At 36.2% G+C, this 26,925-nt stretch overlaps 1 protein-coding gene across 5 annotated transcripts in view; it reads left to right on the top strand.

Annotated features, from left to right (window-relative positions):
• Window positions 1-23,193, top strand: part of PARG (poly(ADP-ribose) glycohydrolase) — a 137,938-nt gene extending 114,745 nt beyond the window's left edge. For all 5 annotated transcript variants that reach the window (XM_025466378.3, XM_025466375.3, XM_025466374.3 and 2 more), the window contains one exon: window positions 443-23,193. In XM_025466378.3, the coding sequence (XP_025322163.3) occupies window positions 443-597 (155 nt within the window). In that variant the 3' untranslated portion in view covers window positions 598-23,193. The remainder of the gene's footprint in view (window positions 1-442) is intronic.
• The last annotated feature ends 3,732 nt before the right edge of the window (window positions 23,194-26,925 follow it).

Below are 26,925 nucleotides of genomic sequence, written 5' to 3'. Positions count from 1 at the left end.
ACATGTATGCATACAGAAAACTATAAGAGGGATGGTATAGGAGGGTAAGTTCAAGTCTAAGAGGCCTCATTCTGAGTCATATTTATCAGATATAACAGCCTGCTCATTTGCTATATTTCAGCTTGACCTGAAAGGCTTTGCCACCCTGGGAGCTGAATGTAGAAATAAAGTTGCCACAAACTCCCAAAATGATACTTGGCTGATGTACGGTGTATAGCCTGTTGTCATCATGAACTTATAAGTAGTTTCTTTAAGGTACTTAAAAAAATTTTTTTAACTTCATATCAGGAAAGTCTTCCAGGGTTATGGCATTCATGCTCTATTTTCAAAAGTCAAAAGTGAGTACATGTTAGTTAGATTAAGATAAAACTGCAGTGTTCTTTAGTAGTTCTATCCATGTACATGCCTTAATGTGGGTATTGGTCTGGCCTTTTACTTCCAGGAGAAATATATAAGCTGTTGCTCCGGTATTACAATGAAGAATGCAGAAACTGTTCCACCCCTGGACCAGACATCAAGCTTTATCCATTCATATATCATGCTGTTGAATCCTGTGCAGAGACCAGCAACCAGCCAGGTCAAAGGACTGGGGCCTGAGGAGCTGAGTAACCAGAACCTCCTTCCACCTCTCACCAGAAACATCCTGTTTGAATTGTCAGGTGTAATATACGAACTGACTTAATATAAATGTGTATATAATCCAGTTTGTGGGCAAGGATGCAATCCCTTCCACACACATGCATTTGTCAGTTTGTACATGTAAGCCCTCTCCATCCCAACTTACATGGGCTTAAATAGATATATTTTGTTTGCATTTTTTTTTTCTATTTCAGTCTTCATTCTTTGGTTTTTCTTTCCTTTGCTCATCAGATTTCCGGTGAAAACCCATGAGAGGTTGTGCTCAGCCTGTCAGGTCTCTTTTGATATCTGTATATTATGCACATTGCCTCTGCAGTTAGCAGTTGCCAAGGATGCCAGGGAAGAAATTGAAAACCAAGAACTTTTTCACTGAATTTGCTAAAGATTTCCCTGTAAGCCTTCACCCCCAACTCTTGTTATGATTGTGTTGTTGGGGTTTTTGAATTTTGAAAATTAAGAGTTGGGGATTTTTTTCGTACATGTTACATAATGCAAATCTCCTAGGTTAAAACAATTTTGTATTTCAGACAGAATTATTTCCGGGTATAGTTCTTTTGAGACATCACTTTGATCTGTAATGGTTTGTCAGTCCTTTCTTCCCTGATCAATTTTTATTAATACTATTTTTGGAAACTGACCAAGATGGAAGGAAATGTACAATAAAAGAGTTTCCCCAAATGTGTTTTTTAAAAAAGATGCAAGAGAGTTGCAGGATTTATCGTTTCTGGGGATTTTTTTCTTTCCAAATTAGAATTATTGTCTGTTCTCTGGTGCTTGAGGTGCATATTTCATATAACCAAAGTTTAGGAACTGGGAACTCATGTTGATTTGTACATATTGCAGTTTCTCTGGTATTCAAAGGTTATATAGTTAATAAAGTTTCTTTTTTTTTTTTTTAGTTAATAAATTTTCATTAACAAATCATCTGTCAGAAACTCCTATATCATCTATATATATATATATATATATACACATATATATATATATACATTTTAAGTGTGTCTGTGTGCAAGCAGAAATATATAAACCAAATAAAACTGGAGTTATGGAAAATGATTAGGTTTAGGCTTAATTGGAGGCTCTGTTTAAAATCATTTATTTAAAATTGTGTCCATTTAAAACTGGTGTCAAATATAAATAATAATGTCTTTTGGAGGTTAAAATGAAAGCCAGTTCTGCATTAATTGAGAGTAGAGTTTAATCGCAAAGCATTTATTCATATTTCTAAAATAATCCTCAAGTACACTATTGAAGCTCTAGTTTATGGTCAGCAGTCAGAAAATGCTATTGGAGGTCAAATCCTAGTAATAAGAAATTTTGGTAGATGGTCCAAACTCCTGCTGTCGGTAGTGGCAAGAAAAACTGAGACTATGGCCAATGTCTGCAACTCTTTTTATTTGTATAAAGATTGAGATTTTTATTTGCATAGAGATTGAGAGAATAATGGCAGCTACTTGCCATTAACAAAGTTAACGAAGTCTTTTACCATAGTAACTAAGATTTTTAATCATCTCCCTAAATCCAAGGTGCCTGGCTTTATTTCTGTGATACTAAAGCCTTCTCTTTCCATCTCAACCCTTTCTGAGCTTTGGTTACACATTCATAGTTAGATTTCATTTCTTTTTCTGTCTTTATAGCTTTTCCTTTTACCCAGCCCCAAAACTAAGTGAGTAGTTCTGTAAAACATTACATGAACATAGGATGGTTTATGTGATAGAAAAATCATTAAATCCAGGTAAGAAAAGCACCTAGCCTAATATTCCAGAACATAGGATCTAAGACTGAACTCTTAGTACACTCTTTTTTTTTTAATTTTTATTTATTTATGATAGTCACAGAGAGAGAGAGAGAGAGAGAGGCAGAGACATAGGCAGAGGGAGAAGCAGGCTCCATGCACCGGGAGCCTGACGTGGGATTCGATCCCGGGTCTCCAGGATCGCGCCCTGGGCCAAAGGCAGGCGCCAAACCGCTGCGCCACCCAGGGATCCAAGACTGAACTCTTAGTGCTGAACAGGCTTAGTGACCGGCCATCTACCTGAGTGCCTCTCTCTTTTGAGGCTTTTCCAAGGATAAAACCTGCCTGCTTTGTCCCAGTACATTCCAGGATTAGGACAATTTTAATCAGATGGAACATAAAGAGAACCGATCTCCATTTTTTGAGGCAGGAGGAATGCCCTCTGTAAAAAGAGGGGGAAAAAAATCAGACATCTATTTAACATTTGTCTATTCTAAAACAATTAATAGCATCTTTTTATTCTTTTCCATTAGGGGTTTATTGTTTCATTTCATGTTGTTTACCTTTCCCTTTCATCTGTTGAGGCATGAAATGATATTTTTAGTTTAGAATTCTTATGTGGTTAATATAGCTCACTTGCTTTATACTTTCTGTCTAGCTCACTCAAATGCCATAACAAACAGTTTAGGAAGCAATGTGGAGTAATGGACAGGATATGAGATTTTAAATCAGACAAACTGGGCTCAAATGCTGGCCACATCCCTTGCTAATCCTTTAAATAAACTGAATTTCTAAGCCTTATTTAACTCATCTAGAAAACGGACTATTAACAGTTATTAGGAAATACTATATATAAAGAAGTGCTCATGGGGTCTGGCACATAGTTGGTGCTCAATAAATGTCAGCTATTATAGTTGGCCAGGAAACATTTATAGAACACCTACTGTTTATTAGGTACTTTGCATATTTTAGCCCATTTTTTCTATGGCCTAACAGATGCCCAGAGGTTAGGGAATACCATCTGAACCTCCAAAAGCTCATTGTGAAAGGAGACTTATACTCTAACATCTCTGGAGGAGATCTGATAGAGCAAAGGCTGTGACACTGTTGTTCTCTACCAAGTACCTACTATAAGTTATTCTTCATAATGAATGACTAGTTATCAGTGAGGTTCATTAAAATGTCTCTGAAAGAATTATTTCTTTCTTGCTGGTTGAAGTGACATTAAGAGCAAGCAGACCCCCCCCCAAAAAAAAAAAGAGCAAGCCGACCCGACCCAAACTGATACTTAATGGGGAGATTGAAAAGGATCTAACGAGTCTTCATGATTGCTATGCCAGGTAGCTAACCAATGTTTATTGCTTTAGAAACCAAATATTGATTAAGCTGTCCCAATGCAAGAATATGATAGAACAAAGAAGTAGCTGGGTTGTATTCTTTAAAACTTAAACAGGAAGAGAAGCAATTGTGTATGGATTCTCACCTGATTTTTTTCTGTCTTTTCCAATCTGTGTGGCTAATGTTCATGGCTTTTTTCTGATGTAAGGAAAACCTGAATCCTAGTATGTCTGCTTTAAAAATAAGTAAAATTTTTAAGGTCTGTCCTTTTTTAATTTTGTGGATCAGCCTCAATCCTTCGTTTTTGGAGGTAAGGGAAAGACCAGCTGTTGGCTGGCCCTTGAGCCCAAATATTTAATCCTGTTCTTGTTTGGGGGCTGGAAGGAGGCCCCAGTGTGATACTTATTGGAACAAACTGCTAAAATCCACTAACACACTGCTGTTCTCTGTACCTGTGACAGAGTGCCCTTTGTCTCTCCTCATCAGATTTTCACACAGATCTACTGAGCTTCCAGAGCAGGTTTCCCCTACAGGACTGGTTTTATTTTTCCTGACTATTTATTTTAAATGTAGGGTCACTATCTCCTGACGATTTTGAACTTAGGGTTAAGGAAAAGTCTATGCTAATGTTTACATGATTTTTGTAGGATGAGAATAAAGAAATTCTGATTCCATGTCACCCCCTCTTTTTTCTCAAATAATTATGCCACTTTTGAGATGTTCATGTGCATAAACTATAGAGTATGTCCTAGGCATTTGCTGAAAGTCTATACATGTAGATTTGTTATTCCATGTTAGGAGTTAGGCATATAGAGATGCTGGTCACTGGCATGAGGAACTTTCCAAAGGTAAAGAGAATTTCTGGCTCTATTAGTTATTCATTTCAGCTGGGTTCCTAAGGTCATGTTTCCTGGTGTTCATTCCTTTTTCCTAATTTCCATTGGCAAGACATCTCAAATCAGGGACAGGAAAGATGTCTTGAAGTTCTGAGGACCACTCTCCTTCCATCCATTCACATTTTCATAGACACAGGTGTCTTCTGTGGGTATGCACTGAAACTTTCTGCTCAGGGATTCAAAGATGAATGATCTATCCTCTGTACTCAGATCTAAACTGACACACAGGGTAAGTGACCTAAAACTCCACAAATAGTATTTTCTTTCCACTACTCTGTTCCAGTTAAACCTACCAAAAAAAAAAAAAAAAATTGAATTTATGTGCTGTCAATTTAGAAACTTGAATAGACACCTTCACCATGTCAGTTCACCATAATGTCGAACTCCCTTACACAATTTCCTCTGTTGGAGATTTGTGTAAACAAATGGGCTAACTTACAATGTAACATTAAGATAGGCTACCTTCATGCCCTTTCTTGACTTAATTTGGAGCTGGCATCCAGGGCCTGCCATCTTGATTCCTGCCATCTCGATTCCACTGGTTCCTAGATTCTGAGAAAGTAGCACTGGAAGCTAGAAGGTAGATTTCCTAATGGAAATGTACTTTTACTTTTAGTGAGTCCAGGTAAAGTAGGTAAAAAGTCAAGTTTTATTTTAGCTGGCATTATATTGTCAGTTATATATTCAAGTACTATATATTTAATCTATATATTTAATCTATGAAATTAGATACTGTGTATTTAATACTGCCTTTTAATCTATGAAAAATGAAAAAAAATTAGTGTAAAAATGAATTTTACTTAATAACGAAATATTTCCAAATACAGTGACCTTGGTAGTAAAGGTGGATACCATCATGTCAGACATAATCTTGCATTTTCTGTTAAGGTTTGTAACAGTAACCTATAAACAAGGACATAAATTTTCTATATTTGGAAAGAAATACATTCACTGTAAAATTGGTTAAACCCTGATCTTGAACGTGTGTGAAGCATTTTCATCATGATCTTGACCTCATAGAGTATTCATTTATTCTACAAATACCATATTTCTTTTTTTTTATTGGAGTTCAATTTGCCAACATATAGCATATCACCCAGTGCTCATCCTGTCAAGTGCCCCCCTCAGTGCCCGTCACCCAGTCACCCTAACCCCCTGCCTACCTCCCCCTTCCACTACCCCTTTATTCATTTCCCAGAGTTAGGAGTCTCATTTTCTGTCACCCTCACTGATATTTTCACTCATTTTCTCTCTTTTCCCCTTTATTCCCTTTCACTATTTTTTATATTCCCCAAATGAATGAGACCATAGAATGTTTGTCCTTCTCCGATTGACTTATTTCACTCAGCATAATACCCTCCAGTTCCATCCACATCGAAGAAAATGGTGGGTATTTGTCATTTCTAATGGCTGAGTAATATTCCATTGTATACATAGACCACATCTTCTTTATCCATTCATCTTTCTTTTTTTTAATTTATTTTTTATTGGTGTTCAATTTACCAACATACAGAATAACCTCCAGTGCCCTTCACCCATTCACTCCCACCCCCTGCCCTCCTCCCCTTCTACCACCCTTAGTTCGTTTCCCAGAGTTAGGAGTCTTTATGTTCTGTCTCCCTTTCTGATATTTCCCACACATTTCTTCTCCCTTCCCTTATATTCCCTTTCACTATTATTTATATTCCTCTAATGAATGAGAACATATAATGTTTGTCCTTCTCCGATTGACTTACTTCACTCAGCTCCATTCATCTTTCGATGGACACCGAGGCTCCTTCCACAGTTTGGCTATTGTGGACATTGCTGCTATAAACATTGGGATGCAGGTGTCCCGGCGTTTCATTGCATCTGTATCTTTGGGGTAAATCCCCAGCAGTATAACTGCTGGGTCATAGGGTAGCTCTAATTTTAAGTCTTTGAGGAACCTCCACACAGTTTTCCAGAGTGGCTGTACCAGTTCCCATTCCCACCAGCAGTGCAAGAGGGTTCCCCTTTCTCCACATCCTCTCTAACATTTGTTGTTTCCTGTCTTGTTCATTTTCACCATCCTCACTGGTGTGAGGTGGTATCTCATTGTGGTTTTGATGTGTATTTCCCTGATGGCTAGTGAGGCGGAGCATTTTCTCATGTGCTTGTTGGCCATGTCTATGTCTTCCTTTGTGAAATTTCTGTTCATGTCTTTGGCCCATTTCATGATTGGATTGTTTGTTTCTTTGCTGCTGAGTTTAATAAGTTCTTTATAGATCTTGGATACTAGCCCTTTTTCTGATATTTCATTTGCAAATGTCTTCTCCCATTCTGTAGGTTGTCTTTTAGTTTTGTTGACTGTTTCTTTTGCTGTGCAGAAGCTTTTAATCTTGATGAAGTCCCAATAATTCATTTTTGCTTTTGTTTCCCTTGCCTTCATAGATGTATATGTATCTTGCAAGAAGTTGCTGTGGCCAAGTTCAAAAAGGGTGTTGCCTGTGTTCTCCTCTAGGATTTTGATAGATTCTTACCTCACATTTAGATCTTTCATCCATTTTGAGTTTATCTTTGTGTCTGGTGTAAGAGTATGGTCTAGTTTCATTCTTCTGCATGTGGCTGTCCAATTTTCCCAGCACCATTTATTGAAGAGACTGTCTTTTTTCCAGTGGATAGTCTTTCCTGCTTTGTTGAATATTAGTTGACCATAGAATTGAGGGTCCACTTCTGGATTCTCTATTCTGTTCCACTGATCTATGTGTCTGTTTTTGTGCCAGTACCACACTGTCTTGATGACCACAGCTTTGTAGTACAACCTGAAATCTGGCATTGTGATGCCCCCAGCTCTGGTTTTCTTTTTTAATATTCCCCTGGCTATTCGGGGTCTTTTCTGATTCCATACAAATCTTAGGATGATTTGTTCCAATTCTGTGAAGAAAGTCCATGGTATTTTGATAGGGATTGCATTAAATGTGTAAATTTCCCTGGGTAGCATTGACATTTTCACAATATTAATTCTTCAATCCATGAGCATGGAATATTTTCCATCTCTTTGTGTCTTCCTCAATTTCTTTCAGAAGTGTTCTGTAGTTTTCAGGGTATAGATCCTTTACCTCTTTGGTTAGGTTTATTCCTAGGTATCTTATGCTTTTGGGTGCAATTGTAAATGGGATTGACACCTTAATTTCTCTTTCTTCAGTCTCATTGTTAGTGTATAGAAATGCCACTGATTTCTGGGCATTGATTTTGTATCCTGCCACACTGCCAAATAGCTGCAGGAGTTCTAGCAATCTTGGGGTGCGGTCCTTTGGGTTTTCTACGTGCAGTATCCTGTCATCTGCGAAGAGGGAGAGTTTGACTTCTTCGTTGCCAATTTGAATGCCTTTTATTTCTTTTAGTTGCCTGATTGCTGAGGCTAAGGCTTCTAGTACTATGTTGAATAGCAGTGAGAGTGGACATCCCTGTTGTGTTCCTGATCTTAGGGGAAAGGCTCCCAGTGTTTCCCCATTGAGAATGATATTTGCTGTGGGCTTTTCGTAGATGGCTTTTAAGATGCTAAGGAATATTCCCTCTATCCCTACACTCTGAAGAGTTTTGATCAGGAATGGATGATGTATTTTGTCAAATGCTTTTTCTGCATCTATTAGGAGGATCACATGGTTCTTGTTTTTTCTCTTGTGGATATGATCTATCACGTTGATTCCTTTACGAGTGTTGAACCAGCCTTGCGTCCTGGGGATAAATCCCACTTGGTCATGGTGAATAATCTTCTTTTTTTTAATTTTTTTTTTAATTTTTATTTATTTATGATAGTCACAGAGAGAGAGAGAGGCAGAGACATAGGCAGAGGGAGAAGCAGGCTCCATGCACCGGGAGCCCAATGTGGGATTCGATCCCGGGTCTCCAGGATCGCGCCCTGGGCCAAAGGCAGGCGCCAAACCGCTGTGCCACCCAGGGATCCCTGAATAATCTTCTTAATGTATTGTTGGATCCTATTGGCTAGTATCTTGTTGACAATTTTTGCATCTGTGTTTCTCAGGGATATTGGTCTATAATTCTCCTTTTTGGTGGGGTCTTTGTCTGGTTTTGGAATTAAGGTGATGCTGGCCTCATAGAACAAGTTTGGAAGTATTCCATCCCTTTCTATCTTTTGGAACAGCTTTAGTAGACTAGGTATTGTTTCTTCTATAAATGTTTGATAGAATTTCCCTGGGAAGCCATCTGACCCTGGACTTTTTTATTAGGAGGTTTTTGATGACTGCTTCAATTTCCTCCCTGGTTATTGGCCTGTTCAGGTTTCTGTTTCTTCCCGTTCCGATTTTGTAGTTTGTGGTTTTCCAGAAATGCATCCATTTCTTCTAGATTGCCTAATTTATTGACATATAGCTGCTCATAATAAGTTTTTAAAACCGTTTGCAAATACCATATTTCATTAATTATAAAATGAACATTTTTCCCCACATTGTAGCATCTGAAATTCAAGTACTTCTAAAAGTCGATGTTATTCCATAATATAATTTGTTTTTTAAAAGATTTTATTTATTTTTAAAATAGAGAGCATGAGAGGGTGGTGAGGAGCGCTGGGAGAAGAGAGAGAATCTCAAGCAGACTCTGCACTGAGCGTGGATCCCTATGTGGGGCTCGATTTCATGACCCTAAGCTGAAATCAAGAGTTTGATGCTCAACTGACTGAGCCACCCCCGTGCCCCTATGGCATTTTTTTAAAAAATAATACATAAAATAAAGGTACTTTATAATCTGTGGCATCTTATATTTGAGGAAACATGGTAGTTTCAGTGCCAACTCCATGCCAGTCACTTTTAAGCTTTGGAGCTATAATTATGACCAAGATAGACTGAGTCCTTGTTACCAAATTTATACTGTATTGGAGAATACAGACAGCCTGTTATATGACTTAGACTGGGTAATCAGGAAATGATGTTCTTTTTAAGAAGTTCAGACGTACACAAAAATAAAATAGAGTAATGAATTACCATACACACATCATCCATCTTCAACAATTACCAATTCATAGCTAATCTCACTTGCTTTGTCTTTCTATGCATTACCCACCCCAAATTATTTTGAAGTTCATCCCAGACATTGTTCCATCTATAAATCATTGTTTTTAAAAGTCATTACCACAGTTTCACCGCACACACAAATAATAGAGAAAGGATTTCTTATTCCAAAAGATGGAATCACAGACTTTGCCCTATTCTTCCTACTAAGTACAGCTAAAAACCCTGAATGTGATACATAAAACTGACATAAGAAGAATCTGAAACATGAAAGAGAAGTCGGACTGGCTAGGGGAGTCCTGGAACCAAGAAACAATACAGTGGTGAATTCCCTGGAATGTCTTATTCTCTCATACATCCCATACTGATTACTGGAGAAAACAGCAATCTGGAAATTCTTAGTGCAGGTAAAGAAAGGGCTGGGACACCTGGGTGGCTCATCGGTTGAGCATCTGCCTTTGGCACAGGGCAAGATCCCAGAGTCCTGGCATCAAGTCCCACATCAGGATTCCTACATGGAGCCTGCTTCTCCCTCCCCTTATGTCTCTGCCTCTCTGTGTGTCTCTCATGAATAAATAAATAAAGTCTTAAAAAAGGGGGGGGGGGGATGCTGAGAAAAGCCTGCTCTCTCTAGCCAAAGGATCAGGAAAGAGGCAGCCTAACAAGACTGAAAATTTTGATGTAATAACTGCTTTACTCTAACCAAACACCACAGAAAAAAACAGCCAACACCAGCAGTGATAATGTGTAGAGCCTAGACTTCCACCCTTTCTAGGTTATAACAAAGTGTCTCAGTGATGTGGGTTGCACAGAGGTTTTTTCCTCTTTGCTGTAGCTGGCCTCCCCCTTCACATTAAGTGGATCAAATGAGCATAACGGAGTCAGGACTTTTCATTCCTGCTCAGCAGAACTGAGGCCACTCTCAAACTTCCATCTACCATCCTGCATTGTCAATGGAGGATATATGGGGAAGAGGAGCAAGGTGGAGCCTCAACTTCAACTTCTACCCAGCAGTGTGAAGGAGCCTCCCTGCTCTTGTATGTCATTCAAAACAAAGAGGAGACCCTGAAATTCCATCTTCACTTTGCTCTAATGAGGCACCCTTCCTCAATTGGAGTGGTAATGGAGGCTAGCTACAAAAGGTATCTGAGGAGGAGTGCTGAAATAAAAGATTTTTAATCAGATCCAGAATCTCATAATATCCAAAATGTTCAGCTTTAAATGAAATATCACTTAACCATTCCAAAGACTAGGAAGATCTCAACTTGAATAGCAAAAGACAACTGCAGCACTAAGATCATACAGATGTTAGAATTTTCTGGTAAAGGGGTACCTGCGTGGCTCAGTTGATTAAGCATCTGATTCTTGACTTTTGCTCAGGTTATAATCTCAGGGTCATGAAATTGAGCCCTACATCAGGCTCATGCTTAGTGGAGAGTCTGCTTAAGATCCTCTCCCTTTGCCCCTCCCCCTGCTCATGCTCTTTCTTTCTAAAATAAATAAATCTTTAGAATATTCTGGTAAGGATTTGAAGCAGTTCTCATAAAAATGCTCTAACAAATAATTATAAACCCTTTTGATATAAATGAAAAAGAATCAGCAAGGAAATAGTCACAACAAAGAAATAGAAGATACAAGAAAAATTAAATGGAAATTTTAGAACACCCCCCTCCCCCCCAAAAAAAAACAAAATTAAAGAAAACACTCCACGGGTGAGCTCAACAGCAGACTAGAAGGAAGAATCAATGAATTTGATGATATAGCTATAGAAATTAGCCAATCTGAATAACAGAAAGTATACTGAAAAATAATAAATAGAGCCCCAGGGACAACTGAGACTATAAAAAAATGATCTAACATTCATGACATTGGAGTTCCAGAAGGAGAAGATGGGGGCTGAAAAAAATTAAAAAATAAAAATAAAAAAAGAGAAGATGAGGGCTGGAAAAAAAATATTTGGAGAAATAATCTCTAAATATATCCCAGATTTTGCAATAGATCCAAGAAGCTCAGTGAATTCCAAATAGGATAAAACCTCCAAACCCACACCAAAACGTCATAGTGAAACGTCTGAAAACCAAAGAAAAACAGTCTTGAAAGCAGCAACAAATGACACATAACATACACAATTCAAATGACCATGAATTTCTCATGAGGTGCAACAAAAGCCAGAAGGAAGTGCACACTTTTCAAGTACTGAAAGAAAACTATCAATGCTGAATTCTATATCCAACAAAATACGCTACAGTAATGAAGGAGAAACCAAGATATTCTCGGATGAAGGCAAACTAAGAGAACTGGTCTCCAGCAGAACTGCCCTCAAAGAATGACTAAAGGAAGTTCTTGAGACAAAAAGGAAATGATAAAAGAATGATCTTGGAACATCAGGAAGGAAGAAAAGAAGTAAAAATATGGATAAATAGAACACAGTTTTCTTGAGATTTCTCTGGTTTGTTAAAGCAAAACAAAAAACCCTACCTGTTGTGATGTTCACTGTAGGTAGAAATGGAAGGGTAAAAGAGTATAAAGTTTTTATAGTTAATTCAAACTGGTAAAATGTTGACATGAAAAACTTGGATAAGTTACATATTTATAATGTAATAGCAGAGCAACTACTCTAAAGACTAAAGAAGTACACTCAAAAACACTATAGATAAATCAAACTGGAATTTTTTTAAAATGTTCAATTAACCTACAGATAGGAAAGGGGGAGAAAATGTTAAACATAGAGAACTACCAGAAATTTTTTTTAAAAATGGTAGACTTAAACACTAATACATTATGATTACATTAACTGTAAAGACATTAAATATAAACCAGATTGGCAGAGTGGATTTTAAAATGTATGACCAACAGTATGAATGATGTGCTGTCTATAAGAAACTCACTTCACATATTATGATATAGGTAGGTTGAAAGATAAAAGGATGGAATACAAGACACCGTGCAAACAAAAGAAAGCAGATGTGGCTATATTAATAGCAAATAAAGTTGACGTTAGAGGAAAGAATATTAGGGACATAGAGGGATATTACATAATGATAAAAATGCCAATCCAAGAAGACTGCAATCCTAAACATTTATGCACAAAATATGTAAAAAAAAAAAAAAATCCTGATATAAATGAAGGGAAATAGAGACATATGGATAGCTCAGTCAGTTAAGCATCTGATTTTTTTTTTTTTTTTTAAGCATCTGATTCTTGATTTCAGTTCAGGTCATGATCTCAGGGTTGTGGGATCAAGACTCATGTCAGGCTCTGCACTTAGTGGGGAGTCTGCTTGGGATTCTCTCTCCCTTTCCCTCAGCCCCTCCCTGCAGCTCACTTGCTCGCTCTCTTTCTCAAATAAATCTTTTTAAAAAAGGAAATGAAGGGAAATAGACAAATCTACAATTTAGTGACTTCCACAATTCTTAGAACAATTTGAAAGAAAATCCCCAAAGATATAGAACTCAACTACATTATCCCATCAATCAACATCTAAATGCCACAGATACAAAATCTTTTCAAGTACCTATGGAACATAAACTAAGAACATTCCTAGATCATAAATCAAACCTCAAGGAATTTAAAAGAATTGAAATCACATAAAATGTGTCCTCTTAATGCAATGGAATCGACTAGAAATCAATAACAAAGATAAAAGGAAAATTTCCCAATACTTAGAAACTAAACACACTTCTAAATGATACATGGGTTCAGGTCTCAAGGGAAATTTAAAAAGAAAAATATGTTGAACTGGAAAAAACAAAAACATCGAAATTTGTGGGACACAACTAAAGCAGTACTGATAGGAAAATTCAAGTCACTAATTGTATACATTAGAAAAAGGGAAAGATCTCAAACTAAGCTTGAAGGAATTAAGGGAAAACCCAGTAAACTCAAACAATGCAAAAATTAATAAAGAGCAGAATTGAATGAAATAAGAGAAAAATCAATAGAGGAACTCAAACAAAAAGCTGATTCTTTGAAATGATCAATAAAATTGACAATCCTCTCACAAAACTGAAAGGAAAAAATAGAGAATACTCAAATTACTAATACGAAAAAAGAAATGGGACACCTTGTGGCTCAATTGATTGAGCATCTACCTTCATTCATTCAGCTCAGGTCATGATCCCAGGGTCCTGGAATCCAGCCCTACATCAGGCTTCCTGCTCAGCAAGGAATCTGCTTCTATCTGTCAGCCCTCTCTACTGCTTGTTCTTTCTCTCTCAAACAAATAAATAAAATCTTTAAAAAAAATGAATTAAGGGATATCACTATAGACCCCGCAAACATTAAAAGGATAATAATAGAATACTGCAAACAATCTACACATATATTTGACAACTTAGCTTAAATGAAACAGTTCCTCAAAAAATGCAAATTACAGAACTCACTCAATATGAAATACATTATTTGAATAACCATATAACTATTAAGGGAGTTGAATTGTTTAATTTTACATCTCCAACAAAGCAATCTTAAAGTCTACATGGTGTAACTAGAGAATTCTACCAACTGTTTGAGGATGAATTAACACCATGCCTATAGGGCAGCCCTAGTGGCTCAGCAATTGAGCACCTGCCTTCGGCCCAGGGCCTGATCCTGGAGTCCCAGGATCGAGTCCCACGTCAGGCTCCCTGTATGGAGCCTGCTTCTCCCTCTGCCTGCCTCTCTCTCTCTCTCTCTCTCTCTCTGTTTCTCATGAATAATTAAATAAAATCTTTTAAAAAATCTACAATTAATAACGTAATGTTGAGGAACTTTCTTGCTAAGATCAGAACAAGGCAAGGATCTCTCTCACCACTTGTATACCACATCATACTGTAAGTCCTAGCTAATTCAATGTGACAGTAAAAGGTACATATATATGTCGGGAAGGAAAATATAAAACATTTTATTCCCAATAACATGATTATCTACGTAGAAAATCCCAAAGAAATGACAGACCAACCAACCAACAAAACACACACACAAACACAGAAAACCTCCTGGATCTAATAAACTATTATAAGGTTGCAGGATAGAAAGTAAATATACAAACATCAATTACTTTGCTATATACCAGTAATAAACATTTGGAATGTGAAATTAAAGCAATACCATTTTTTAAAAGATTTTACTTATTCATGAGAGACACACAGAGAGGAGCAAAGACATAGGCAAAGAGGGAATATAAATGTAAATATAGTTCTAAAAGTTGTTGGTATAATAAGAACAACAGGGGATCCCTGGGTGGCTCAGCGGTTTGGCGCCTGCCTTTGGCCCAGGGCGCAATCGTGGAGTCCCGGGATCAAGTCCCACGTCGGGCTCCCTGCATGGAGCCTGCTTCTCCTTCTGTCTGTGTCTCTGCCTCTCTCTCTCTCTCTTTCTCTCTCTCTCTGTCTATCATGAATAAATAATAAATAAAATCTTTAAAAAAAATAAGAACATTAGTGCCCAATTTGTGAAATTAAAAATAAGATAGAAAAATAAAAATATTGAATAGCAATAGCATGGAATTTTGGAGAAAAATAGTCAAGAATAATGTTCTGATATTCTTATATTTTTCAAGTGATAGTATGAGACACTGTTGCACATGAATGTTTAATATGCATGTTAAGAATTTCAGGAGTAATCAAAGTATGGAAATAGCAATGAAAACATAAGTATATATATTCTAAATGATTTAGTGGTCCTAAATAACAGAGGTCAAAGAAGAAATCAAATGGAAAATCATAAAATACTTGGTACTAAATAAAAATCAAGACACAATGTACCAAAACACATGAGATGAGCTAAAGCAGTGCTCAGAGACAAATCTGTATCTGTAAATGCCTATACTACAGGGCAGGGGATGAGGGGTAAGATCTCAAATCAATAATCTAACCCTCAACCTTAAGACATGGGAGAAAGCAAAACAAACTAAAGCTATAAGCAGAAGGAAGGAAATACTAAAGATTAGAGCAGAAAAAAACGAAATAAAGAGTAGAAAAACAATAAAAATCTGAAACAAAAATCTGGCTTTTTGTAAAGATCAGCATACCTGGATGCCTGGGTAGCTCAGTGGTTGAGCATCTGCCTTTGGCTCAGGTCATGATCCCGGGGTCCTGGGATCGAGTCCCACATCAAGCTCTCCACAGGGAGCCTGCTTCTCCCTCTGCCTATGTCTCTGCCTCTCTCTATGTTCTCTCATGAACAAATAAATAAATAACCTTTTTTTAAAAATAAAATCAATGTAACTGATGAATCTTTAGTGAACAAAGGAAAAAGAGAAGCCTCAAATTACTAGAATCAGAAATGAAAGTGGGACATTACTACCAATCTTACAGATATAAAAAGGATTATAAAGGAATGCTATGAGCAATCTTTTGCCAACAAACAGTGTAAAGGGGAATGTGTTTCGGAATGTGGTGGCACACAAACTACAGAAAGACACAACCTACTAAAACTGACTCAAGCTAGAAACCAACTGTCTGAATAGACCTATAACAAAAAGATTAAATAATTTTATAAAACTAACCACTGGGGCACCTGGATGGCTCAGTCAGTTTTGTCCGACTCTTGATTTTGGCTCAGGTCATGATCTCAAGATCATGAGATTGGGCTCTGAGCTCAGCTCAGAGTCTGCTTGTCCCTCTCCTTCTGTTCCTCTCCTCACTTGCATTATACTCTCTTTCTTGCTTGTTGTCTCACTCATAAATAACTTAATTAACTCTTAAGATAAAAACCAAAAAGATAAGCACTTGTTCGTGGATCAAAAGACTTAATATTGTTAAGATAACAACAGTACTTACCAAACTGATCTACAGATTCAGTGTAATCACTATCAGAATCCCAGCTGACTTCTTCATACAAATTGATGAGCTGATTCTTTTTTTTTTTTTTTTTTGATGAGCTGATTCTAATTCACATGGAATTTCAAGGGAATCAGAATAGCCAATCCTGAAAAATCTTGAATAAAGTAGAGGAATTCACACTTCCCAGTTTTAAAACTTACTAGCACCAAGACAGATACATAGATCAGTGTAATGGATAGGGAGTCCAGAAATAATTTCATACATCTATGGTCAACTGATTATCTTCAAGGGTTCTAACACCACTCAGTGGGGAAAGATAGCCTTTTCAACAATGGTGATGGGACAACTGGATAGTCACATGCGAAAGAATGAAGTTGAAACCTTACCTCAGTGGATCAAAGACCTAAACATAAAAGCAAAAGCTGTAAAAACTCTGAAAGGGAAATATAGGAGTAAACCATAATGATCTTACAGTTCCTCAAAAAAGTAAACATTGATTTGCCATTTGATCCAGAAATTCTACTTGTGTTCAGACACAAGAGTTGAAAAAAGGCACTTGAACAGATATTTTTACAATAATGTTCATAGTAACAGTATTCAAAATTCCCAAAAGGTGGGAATAACCCAAATGTTCAATAGATGAATTAATCAACAAAATGTATATGCCTATAGTGGAATATTGTCTAGCTTTCAGAAATAAGGAAATTGTAATATATGCTACAGCATGGATAATGCTGTGTGAAATAAGCCAGATAAAAAGGACAAATATTGTCTGGTTCTACTTATATGAGGTACCTAGAGTAGTCGAATGCATAGAGACAGAAAGTACAAGTGTTTACCAGGCACTAGGAGAGGAAGGACTAGAGAGTTATTGTTTAATGCAGACAGTTTCAATTTGGAATGGTGAAAAGTTTTGTAGGTGGATAGTGGTGATGGTTGCACAATAACGTGAATGTACTTAATGCCACTGAAATGTACACTTTAAAAGGTTGAGATGCTAAACTTATATATATTTTACCTCAATAAAAAAGGTAAAATTAAAAAATTCTTCTCATGACCTGGGATTTGATGAAGCATTTTTAAATGACACCGAAAGTACAAACAGTAAGAGAAGAATATAGGCTCGACCTCATCAAAATTTTAAAATTTGGGGGTTTCAAGAAAGTGAAAAGACAACTCACAGAATGGAAGAACATTTTTGCAAATCATACCTGATAAGGGAATTGTATCTAGAATATACAAGTAATTCTTAGAACACAATAATAACAAGAAAAATGACCCAGTTAAAAATTGGCAAAGGATCTGAGTGACATTTCTCAAAGAAGATACAAAAATGGCAAACATGAAACAATTCTCAACATCATTAGTCATCAAGAAAATGCAAATCAAAACCACAATGAAACCATTTCACACCCTGTAGGAGGGCTAGAATTGAAAAGTCACATAGCAATGGTTGATGAGCTTGTGGAGAGATTGGAACCCTGACACTCTGCTGCTGGCAATGTAAGAATAGTCCAGCCACTTTGGAAAACAGTTCCTCAAACAATTAAACAGAAGGTCACTATATGACACAGGATTCTACTTCTAAGGAATAAATCAAGAAAAATAAAAACACATGTTCACACAGAAACTTGTACTTGAATATTTATAGCAGCATTATTCACAGTAGTTCCATCATCCATCAATGAATGATTGGATTAACAAAATGTAGTATATTCCATACAATTGAATATTATTGGCCATAAAAAGAAATGAAGTGGTCATATATGTTGCATACTGATATATAGAAACATTATGTCAAAAAAAAGAAACATTATGTCAAGTGAAAGAAATCACAAATGCCCACATTCTGTTCCATTTATGAGAAAATCCAGAATAGGAATATCTATAAAGATAGAAGGTCAATTAGTTGTTGTTTAGGGCTGAGGACAAGGAATGGAAAAGTAACAGGATAATAGTTAAGGAATACTGGATTTCTTCTTGAAGTGCTGAAAATGTTCTAAAATTGAGGTGATAGTTGCATTTATCTGTGAATACCCTAATGACCATTGAATTGTACAATTTAAATGGATGAATTGTATGATATGTAAATTACATGTCATTGAGGCCATTTAAATTTTTTAAATTCTGAAAAACTGTCTCATCAGGTCAGAGAGCACTATAAAGGGAAGGGACGTTGTAGTTTATGGGACTCTAGGTGGCAGCTTTGAAGGGCATTGCTTCTAGGAGAGGAGGGTTATATTTTAGAAAGGAGGAGCACTTGGGTGGTTCAGTGGTTGAGTGTCTCAGGGCATGATCCCAGGATTGCTGGATCAAGTCCTGCATTAGGCTCCCCACAGGTAGCCAGCTTCTCCCTCTGCCTGTGTCTCTGCCTCGCCCCCACCCCTCTCTGTGTCTCTCATGAATAAATAAATTAAATATTTTTTTAAGAAGAAATACAATATCCTTCTCTGACAAAAACTCTTAGCAAGATAGAAATAGAGGGCACTTACTCCAAGTGATCAAAGACATGTCTGAATAACTGGCAACTAATATTAATGATGAAATATTTAATATTTCCCCTAAGACCAGGAACAAGGCAAAGATGCTTACTTCTACTTCTATTCAACATTGTACTGGAAATCCTAGCTATTCTACTAAGGCAAGAAAATGAAATGAAAGATATGAAGATCAGAAAGGAGGAGTGCCTCATTTGATTGAGTGTGAAACTCTTGGTTTTGGCTGGGGTCATGAACTCAAGGATGTGAGATGGAGGCCTACACCTGGGGGGCTTGAGATTCTCTCCTTTTCACTCTGCCCTTCAACACCTTGTGTGTACTTTCTCTCTCTAAATAAAATAAATAAATAAAATCTTTCAAAAATAAAGATAAGAAAGGAAAAAGTAAAACTGTCAATTTTCAAATGGCATGATTATTTACAGAGAAAATCCTAAGGAATCAACAAAAAAAACCCTAACAAAACCAGTAAGTGAATTTTGCAGTCATAGTATATAAGGTTAATATTTTCTAAAAATCAATTGTATTTTTATATACTGCAGCAAATAATTCCACTCCTATTTACCTAGTTGAAAGAACCACATGTATGCAAAAATATCTTCACAAAAATATTCATAGCAACTTTTCCCTAATGCCCTCAAATTGGAAACAACCCTAAAGTTCATGAGCAGAAGAATATATAATCTCTGTCGTATTCATACAACAGAATACTACTCAGAAACAAAAAGGAATGAATTACTGGTAAAAACAACATGGATGAATCTCAAAAACATGCTGAGTGAAATAAACCTACACAAAAGAGGACATACCATGTGTTTCCATTATAGAAAATTCTAGAACAGGCAAAACCAGTCCATGGTGAAAAATCAGGACAATGTTGTCTGTGAGTAAAGGGGTAGAGGATTTACTGGAAAGGGGCATAAGAAAACTGTCAAAGGATGATGGTGATGTTCTATATTTAGGTAGCAGTTTGGGTTGCACAGATGTATGCAATTTTTTAAAAATAATTTATTTATTCATGAGAGACACACAGAGAGAGGCAGAGATAGAGGGAGAAGCAGGCTCCATGCAGGGAGCCTGATGTGGGACTCGATCCCAGGACCACGGGATCATGCCCTGAGCTGAATGCAGATGCTCAACCGCTGAGCCACCCAGGCATCCGCCAATTATTAAAATTTAGCAAATGTATACCAAATAGTTGTACATGATACATGATAAAATATTTAAGGAGTAATGTGGACAATTTACTTTGAAATTTATCAAAAATAAAATGGATTAATGGATGGATAATTTCATCAATATGTAGTAGGCAAGAATTATAAAATGTTAATTGTAGAATCTAAGTGATAAATATATGATTGTTGGCAGGAAAATTATTTAAACTTTTCTGTGTATTTTAACATCCTCACAAAAATGCTAGAAAAAAGAGGAAGAATGACTTTTGAAGTCTGAATAGTAAAAAGAAAATAAATAAACAGAAGGGGAAATTAGGATCTTGGAAGACAAAAGAGCCAAAAAGTCAAAAGTTTATTAAATTCCCCCTCACATGTATCCTTCCCCCAAGCCATCTATTAAGAAAAATACTCTTAGCAACATTGACAATAGAGGGAGAGGATTCTTGAGTTAAGAATCCACCCACACCTACCAGTCCTATTTGTGGAATGCATATATATATACGTAGTTTTCATCTATACAAAGCTACAATGAGAAGAAAACAGAAAAGGAGAATCAGAATATTTCAATTGATGAAAACCTCTCTAAAACCATGAAACGGACACCTGGTGGCTCAGTTGGTTAAGCATCTGCCATCAGCTCAGGTCATGGTCCCAGAGTCCTGGGACTGAGCCTTGAATCAGGCTCCCTGCTTGGTGGGGAGTCTGCTTCTCCTTTTCCTTCTGCCCCTCCCCACTGCTCATGCTGTCTCTTGCTCACTCTCTCACTGTTTCTCTCTCTCTGAAATAAATAAGTAAAATACTTTTTTTAAAAAGAATTTTTAAAAATCTTAATTCCAGTATAGCTAACATACAATGTTATGTTAGTTTCTGGGATACAATATAGTGATTCAACAATTCTATACATTATTCAGTGCTCAACATGATAAGTGTACCATTAATCCCCTTCACCTATTTCTTCCATCCCCCCACCCATCTCCCCTCTGGTAAACATCTGTTTGTTCTCTACAGTTAAGTCTGTTTTTTGGCTCTTCTCTTTTTTTTTCTTTGTTTCTTAAATTCCAAATATGAGTGAAATCATAGAGTATTTGTCTTTCATTGACTTATTTCACTTAGCATTATATCCTCTAGATCCAACCATCTTGTTGCCAATGTTGAAACATTATTCTTTTTATGGTTGAGAGATATTCCATTGCATATATACCACATGTTTTTTATCCATTCATCTATCGATGGCCCCTTGAGTTGCTTCCATATTTTTGCTGTTGGAAGTAATCCTGCAATAAACATACGGGTGCATGTAAGTATATATTACTCTGAATTAGTGTTTTCATATTCTTTGGGTAAATAACCAGTAGTGGAATGACCGGATCATTGGGTTAATTCTATTTTTAACTTTTTAAGGCACCTCCATACTGTTTTCCAGAGTGGCTGCACCAGTTTCCATTCCCACCAACAATGTACAAAGGTTCCTTTTTCTCCACATTTTTACCAACACTTGTTGTTTGTTGTTTTTAATTTTAGCTTTTCAGACAATCGTGAGGTGACGTCTCATTACGGTTTTAATTTTCATTTTCTTTGTGGTGAGTGATGTTCGATATCTTTCCATGTGTCTGTTGGCCATCTGTATGTCTTATTTGGAGAAATGTCTGTTCATGTCTTCTGCCTACTTTTAATTGGATTATTATTATTAATTTTTTGGTGTTGAGTTGTAAAAGTTCTTTATATATTTTGGATACTAACCCTTTATTCGATATGTCACTTGCAAATATCTTCTCCCAATAAGTATGTTGTCTTTTAGTTTTGTTAATTGTTTCCTTTGCTGTGCAGAACCTTTTTTCACTTTAATGTAGTCCCAATAGTTTATTTTTGGTATTTCTCTTGCCTCAGGAGACATTTCTAGAAAGATATTGCTATGATCAATGTCAGAGAAATATGGTTTTATGTCTCACATTAGGTCTTTAATTTATTTTGAGTTTATTCTTGTGTATGTTGTGAGAAAGTGACCCAGTTTTATTCTTTTGCACACAGCTGTCCCATATTCCCAATGCCATTTGTTGAAGAAACTGTTTACCCCATTGCATATTCTTGCTTCCTTTGCTGTACATTATTGACCATATATATTCATGGATTTATCTCTGGGCTCTCTGTTCTGTTGACCTAAGTGTCTGTTTTTAATCCAGTACCTATATCTTGATATCTGGGATTGTGACACCTCCAGTTTTGTTCTTCTTTTTCAAGATTGCTTTGGATATTCAAGGTCTTTTGTGGTCCCATACAAATTTTAGGATTATTTGTTATGGTTCTGTAAAAAATGCTGTTGGTATTTTGATAAGGGTTGCATTAAATCTGTAGATTGCTTTGGGTGGTATGGATATTTTAATGATAATTGTTCTTCTAATTCATAAGCATGGAATATCTTTCCATTTGTTTGTGTTGTCTGCAATTTCTTTCACCAATGTTTTACAGTTTTCAGAGTACAAGGATATCCACCCACACCATGGTTAAATTTGTAACTTGGCATTTTATTATTTTTCATGCAATTATAAGTGGGATTGTTTTCTTAATTTCTCTTTCTGCTACTTCACTATTAGTGTATAGAAATGGAACCAATTTCTGTACATTGATTTTGTATCCTGTAACTTTACTGAATTCATTTATTAGTTCTAGTAGTTTTTTGGTGGAGTCTTTCGGGTTTTCTATACATAGTATCATGTCATCTGCAAATAGTGAAAGTTTTACTTCTTCCTTACTAATTTGGATGCCTTTTATTTTTTTCAGTGTTGTCCAATTGCTGTGATAGGACTTCCAGTACTATGTTGAATTAAAGTGGCGAGAATGAACATCTTTGTCTTGTTCCTGACCTGAGGGGAAAAGCTCTCAGTTTTTCCCCATTGAGTATGATGTTCACTGTGGGTTTTTCACATATAGCCTTTATTATGTTAAGGTATGTTCCCTCTAAGCCTACTTTGTTGCGAGCTTTTGTCATGAATGGATGTTGTACTTTGTCAAATGCTTTATATGCATCTATTGAAATGATCATATGGTTTTTATTCTTTCTCTTTTTGATAGGATTCATCATATTGATTGATTTGTGAATACTGAACCACATTTGCTTGTATCCAGAAATAAATTCACTTGATTGTGGTGAATGATTTTTTTAAATGTATTGTTGGATTCAGTTTGTTAATATTTTGTTGAAGATTTTTGCATCTAAGTTCATTAGAGATATTGGCCTGTATTTCTCTTTTTTTGTAGTGTCTTTATCTATTTTTGGTATCAGGGTAATGCTGGCCTCCTAGAACAAAATTAGAAACTTTCCTTCCTTTTCTAGTTTTTGGAATAGTTTGAGAAGATAGATATTAATTCATCTCTAAATGTTTGATAGAATTTGCCTATGAAGTCATCTGGTTCTGAACCTTTGATTGTTGGAAGTTTTTTTATTACTGAGTCAATTTCTTTGCTGGCAATTGGTCTGTTCAAATGTTCTACTTATTTCTGATTCTGGTTTTGGAGGTCCTATGTTTCTAGGAATTTGTCTATTTCTTCTAGGTTGTTCAATTTGTTGGTATATAAATTTTCATAATATTCTCTTATAATCCTTTGTATTTCTGTGTTGTCAGTTACTTTTCCTCTTTCATTTCTGATTTTGTTTATTTGAGTCCTGTCTCTGACTCTCTCTTTTCTTTTATGAATCTGGCTAACGGTTTATCAATTTTGTTGATCTTTTCAAAGAACCAGCTCCTGGTTTCATTGATCTGTCCTATTGTTTGTTGTTGTTTTTAGTTTCTATTTCACTGTTTTTCTTCTCTAACCTTTATTATTTCTTTTCTTCTACTGGTTTTGGGCTTTATTTGTTTGTTTGTTTGTTTGTTTTTTTAGCTCCTTCAGATGTAAGTCTAGATTGTTTATTTGAGATTTTTCTTGCTTCTTCTTGTAGGCCTGTATTGCTATGAACTTCCCCCTTAGAACAGCTTCTGTTGCCTCCCAAAGATTTGGGGCCATTTTATTTTCATTTTCATTTGTCTCCATGAATTTCTTTTTATTTCCTATTTGATTTCTTGGTTAACCCACTCATTGTTTAATGCCATGTTATTTAACCTCCATGTATTTGTGTTCTTTCCAGAATTTTTTCTTGTGGTTGATTTCTAGTTTCATAATGTTGTAGTTGGAAAAGATGCATGGTATGACTTCAATCTTCTTGAATTTGCTGAGATTTATTTTGTCGCCTAACATATGATCTATTCTGTTCCATGAATGTTCCATGTACATTTGAAAAGAATGTGTATTCTGCTGCTTTAGGATGGGATGTTCTGAATATATCTGATAGATCCATCTGGTCCAATGTGTCATTAAAAATCATGTTTCCCTTCTGATTTTGTTTGGGTGATCTATTTGTTGATGTAAGTTCTGTGGTAATGTCACCTACTATTATTGTATTACTACCAAATAATTCCTTCATGTTTATTATTAGTTGCTTTATGTATTTGGGTGCTCCTATGTTGGGTGCATAAATATTTACCATTGTTATATCTTTTTGTTGGCTTGCTCCCTTTATAATTATGTAGTGTCCTTCTTTGTCTCTTGTTACAGTCTTTGTTTTAAAGTCTACTTTGTCCAATATAAGTATTGCTACCCTGGCTTTCTTTTCACTTCCATATACATGATAAATACCTTTCTGTCCTTCACTTTCAATCTACATGTGTCTTTAGGTCTAAAATGAGTTTCTTGTAGGCAGCATATAGATATCTTGCTTTTTATACCATTCCATCACCCTGTGTCTTTTGATTGGAACATTTAGTACATTTATATTCAAAGTAATTATTATAGATATGTACTTATTGCCATTTTCTTATTTGTTTTATGGTTGTTTTTATAGATCTGCTCTGTTCTTTCTTCCCTTGCTTTCTTTCCCATGTTTGTTGGCTTTCTTTAGTGACATACTATAACCAAGAACATTTAAAATGAGGTTAAGAGAATAAAAAAAAAAAAAAAGAACAGAGAGAAAATGGTTTAAATTGAAGACAGGCCAAAAAATGCCAAAATACCTATATTAGGAATCCATGAAGGAGAAAACAACCACAACAAAAAAAAAAAAAAAAAAAAGAGAGAGAGAGAACAGAACTAACATTTGAACTATAATCCAAGAAAACTTTCTAGAGATAAATTAAAGCTTGAATTAACATGTTGAAAAGGCCCACTGGGCACCATGTAATATTGATTTACAATGGTCCTCTCTAAGATAAATTTTAGTGAAAGTATTAGACTTTAAAATGAAATATTGTTTAGAGCCTCCAGGTCTGGAAAGAACAAACAACTTATAAGAGCAAGGGAATTAGACTGACATTAGACTTTCCAAAAGAAACATACAAAGCAAGTTGTGAGTGGAGCAGTAATTAAAAATAAGCTCAGAGCTCACCTAAGTCACAAAAAGGTAGACCACCCTAAATGTAAATAAACAAGCAGAACCATCTTTATATCTAGCCAATCTATCTTTCAAGAATTAATGCTATAGATAAGCAGTTTTAAATACGCAATAACCTAGGCTTATATGCACATGGGCACTTGGTTTATAAATAAAGGGGAAAATGTTGTTTTTTGAGTAAGTGGTGCTTGGAATAGACATATAGATAAAAACTAATCTTAACCCATACCTTACATTATACAGAAAAAAAATCAATTTAAGGTGGATTTTAAACACAAATGTTAAAGTGAAAATTATGAAGCATTTAGAATTCAGGAAAGGAGAGTAACTTTTTGACTTTAGATTAGAAGAAAACTTCTTTAAAAAGCAGCTAAATAAATAAATAAATAAATAGCAGCAAACATGGGCGCCTGGATGGCACAGTTGGTTAAGATCATGATCCTGGTCCTGGGATTGAGCCCTGCGTGGGGCTTTTTGCTCTGCCAGAAGTCTGCCTCTTCCTCTCCCTCGTGCCGCCCCCCACCCCCACCCGCCACTCCTCTCACACACTCTCTCTCAAATAAATCAATAAAATCTTTTTTTAGGGATCCCTGGGTGGCGCAGCGGTTTAGCGCCTGCCTTTGGCCCAGGGCGCGATCCTGGAGACCCGGGATCAAATCCCACGTTGGGCTCCTGGTGCATGGGGCCTGCTTCTCCCTCTGCATATGTCTCTGCCTCTCTCTCTCTCTGTGTGTGTGTGACTATCATAAATAAATAAATTAAAGAAATCTTTAAAAAAAAAAAAATCTTTTTTTAAAGTTTTTTAAGGGCAGCCCCAGTGGCTCAGCGATTTAGCGCCGCCTTAAGCCCAGGGCCTGATCCTGGAGACCCATGATCGAGTCCCACCTCTGGCTCCCTGCATGGAGCCTGCTTCTCCCTCTGCCTATGTTTCTGCCTCTCTCTCTTTCTCTCTCTGTGTCTCTCACGAATAAATAAATAAATTTAAAAAAAAAAAGTTTTTTAAGTCCTGAGAAAGCAGCAAACATAATGAAAGAGAATGATAAATTGAATTACATTAAAATTATGGACTTAGCTTTATCAAAGGACACCTATTACATGTGAAAGAGCAAACCCCTGAGATGTTTGTAGCACATATAGTCAACAAAGAGACAGACTATAAAGGACTACTACAAATCAGTAAGGAAAAGACTGACAAACCCCAGGAGAAAAATGAGCAAGAAACCCCCTACAGGCAATTTACAAAAGGTGAAACAAAAATGGCCAATAAACTCAAGAAAAGGTGCTAAATAACATTCGTTATCAGGGAAATGCAAAATAAAACCTCCATGAACTATCATTACACATCCATTACATTGGCTCTTCAGGAGAAAAAAGACTAACAATACCAACTGCTGGCAATGTACAACAAGGAATACTCTCATTCACTGCTGATGAGAGTGTAAATTTTTACAATCACTTCATAAAGTGAGTTT

The sequence above is a fragment of the Canis lupus genome, chromosome 28, assembly GCF_003254725.2.
Source record: "Canis lupus dingo isolate Sandy chromosome 28, ASM325472v2, whole genome shotgun sequence".
NCBI lineage: Eukaryota > Metazoa > Chordata > Mammalia > Carnivora > Canidae > Canis > Canis lupus.
Note: the sequence above shows the minus strand (reverse complement) of the source record. Positions and strands in the feature narration are given on the sequence as shown.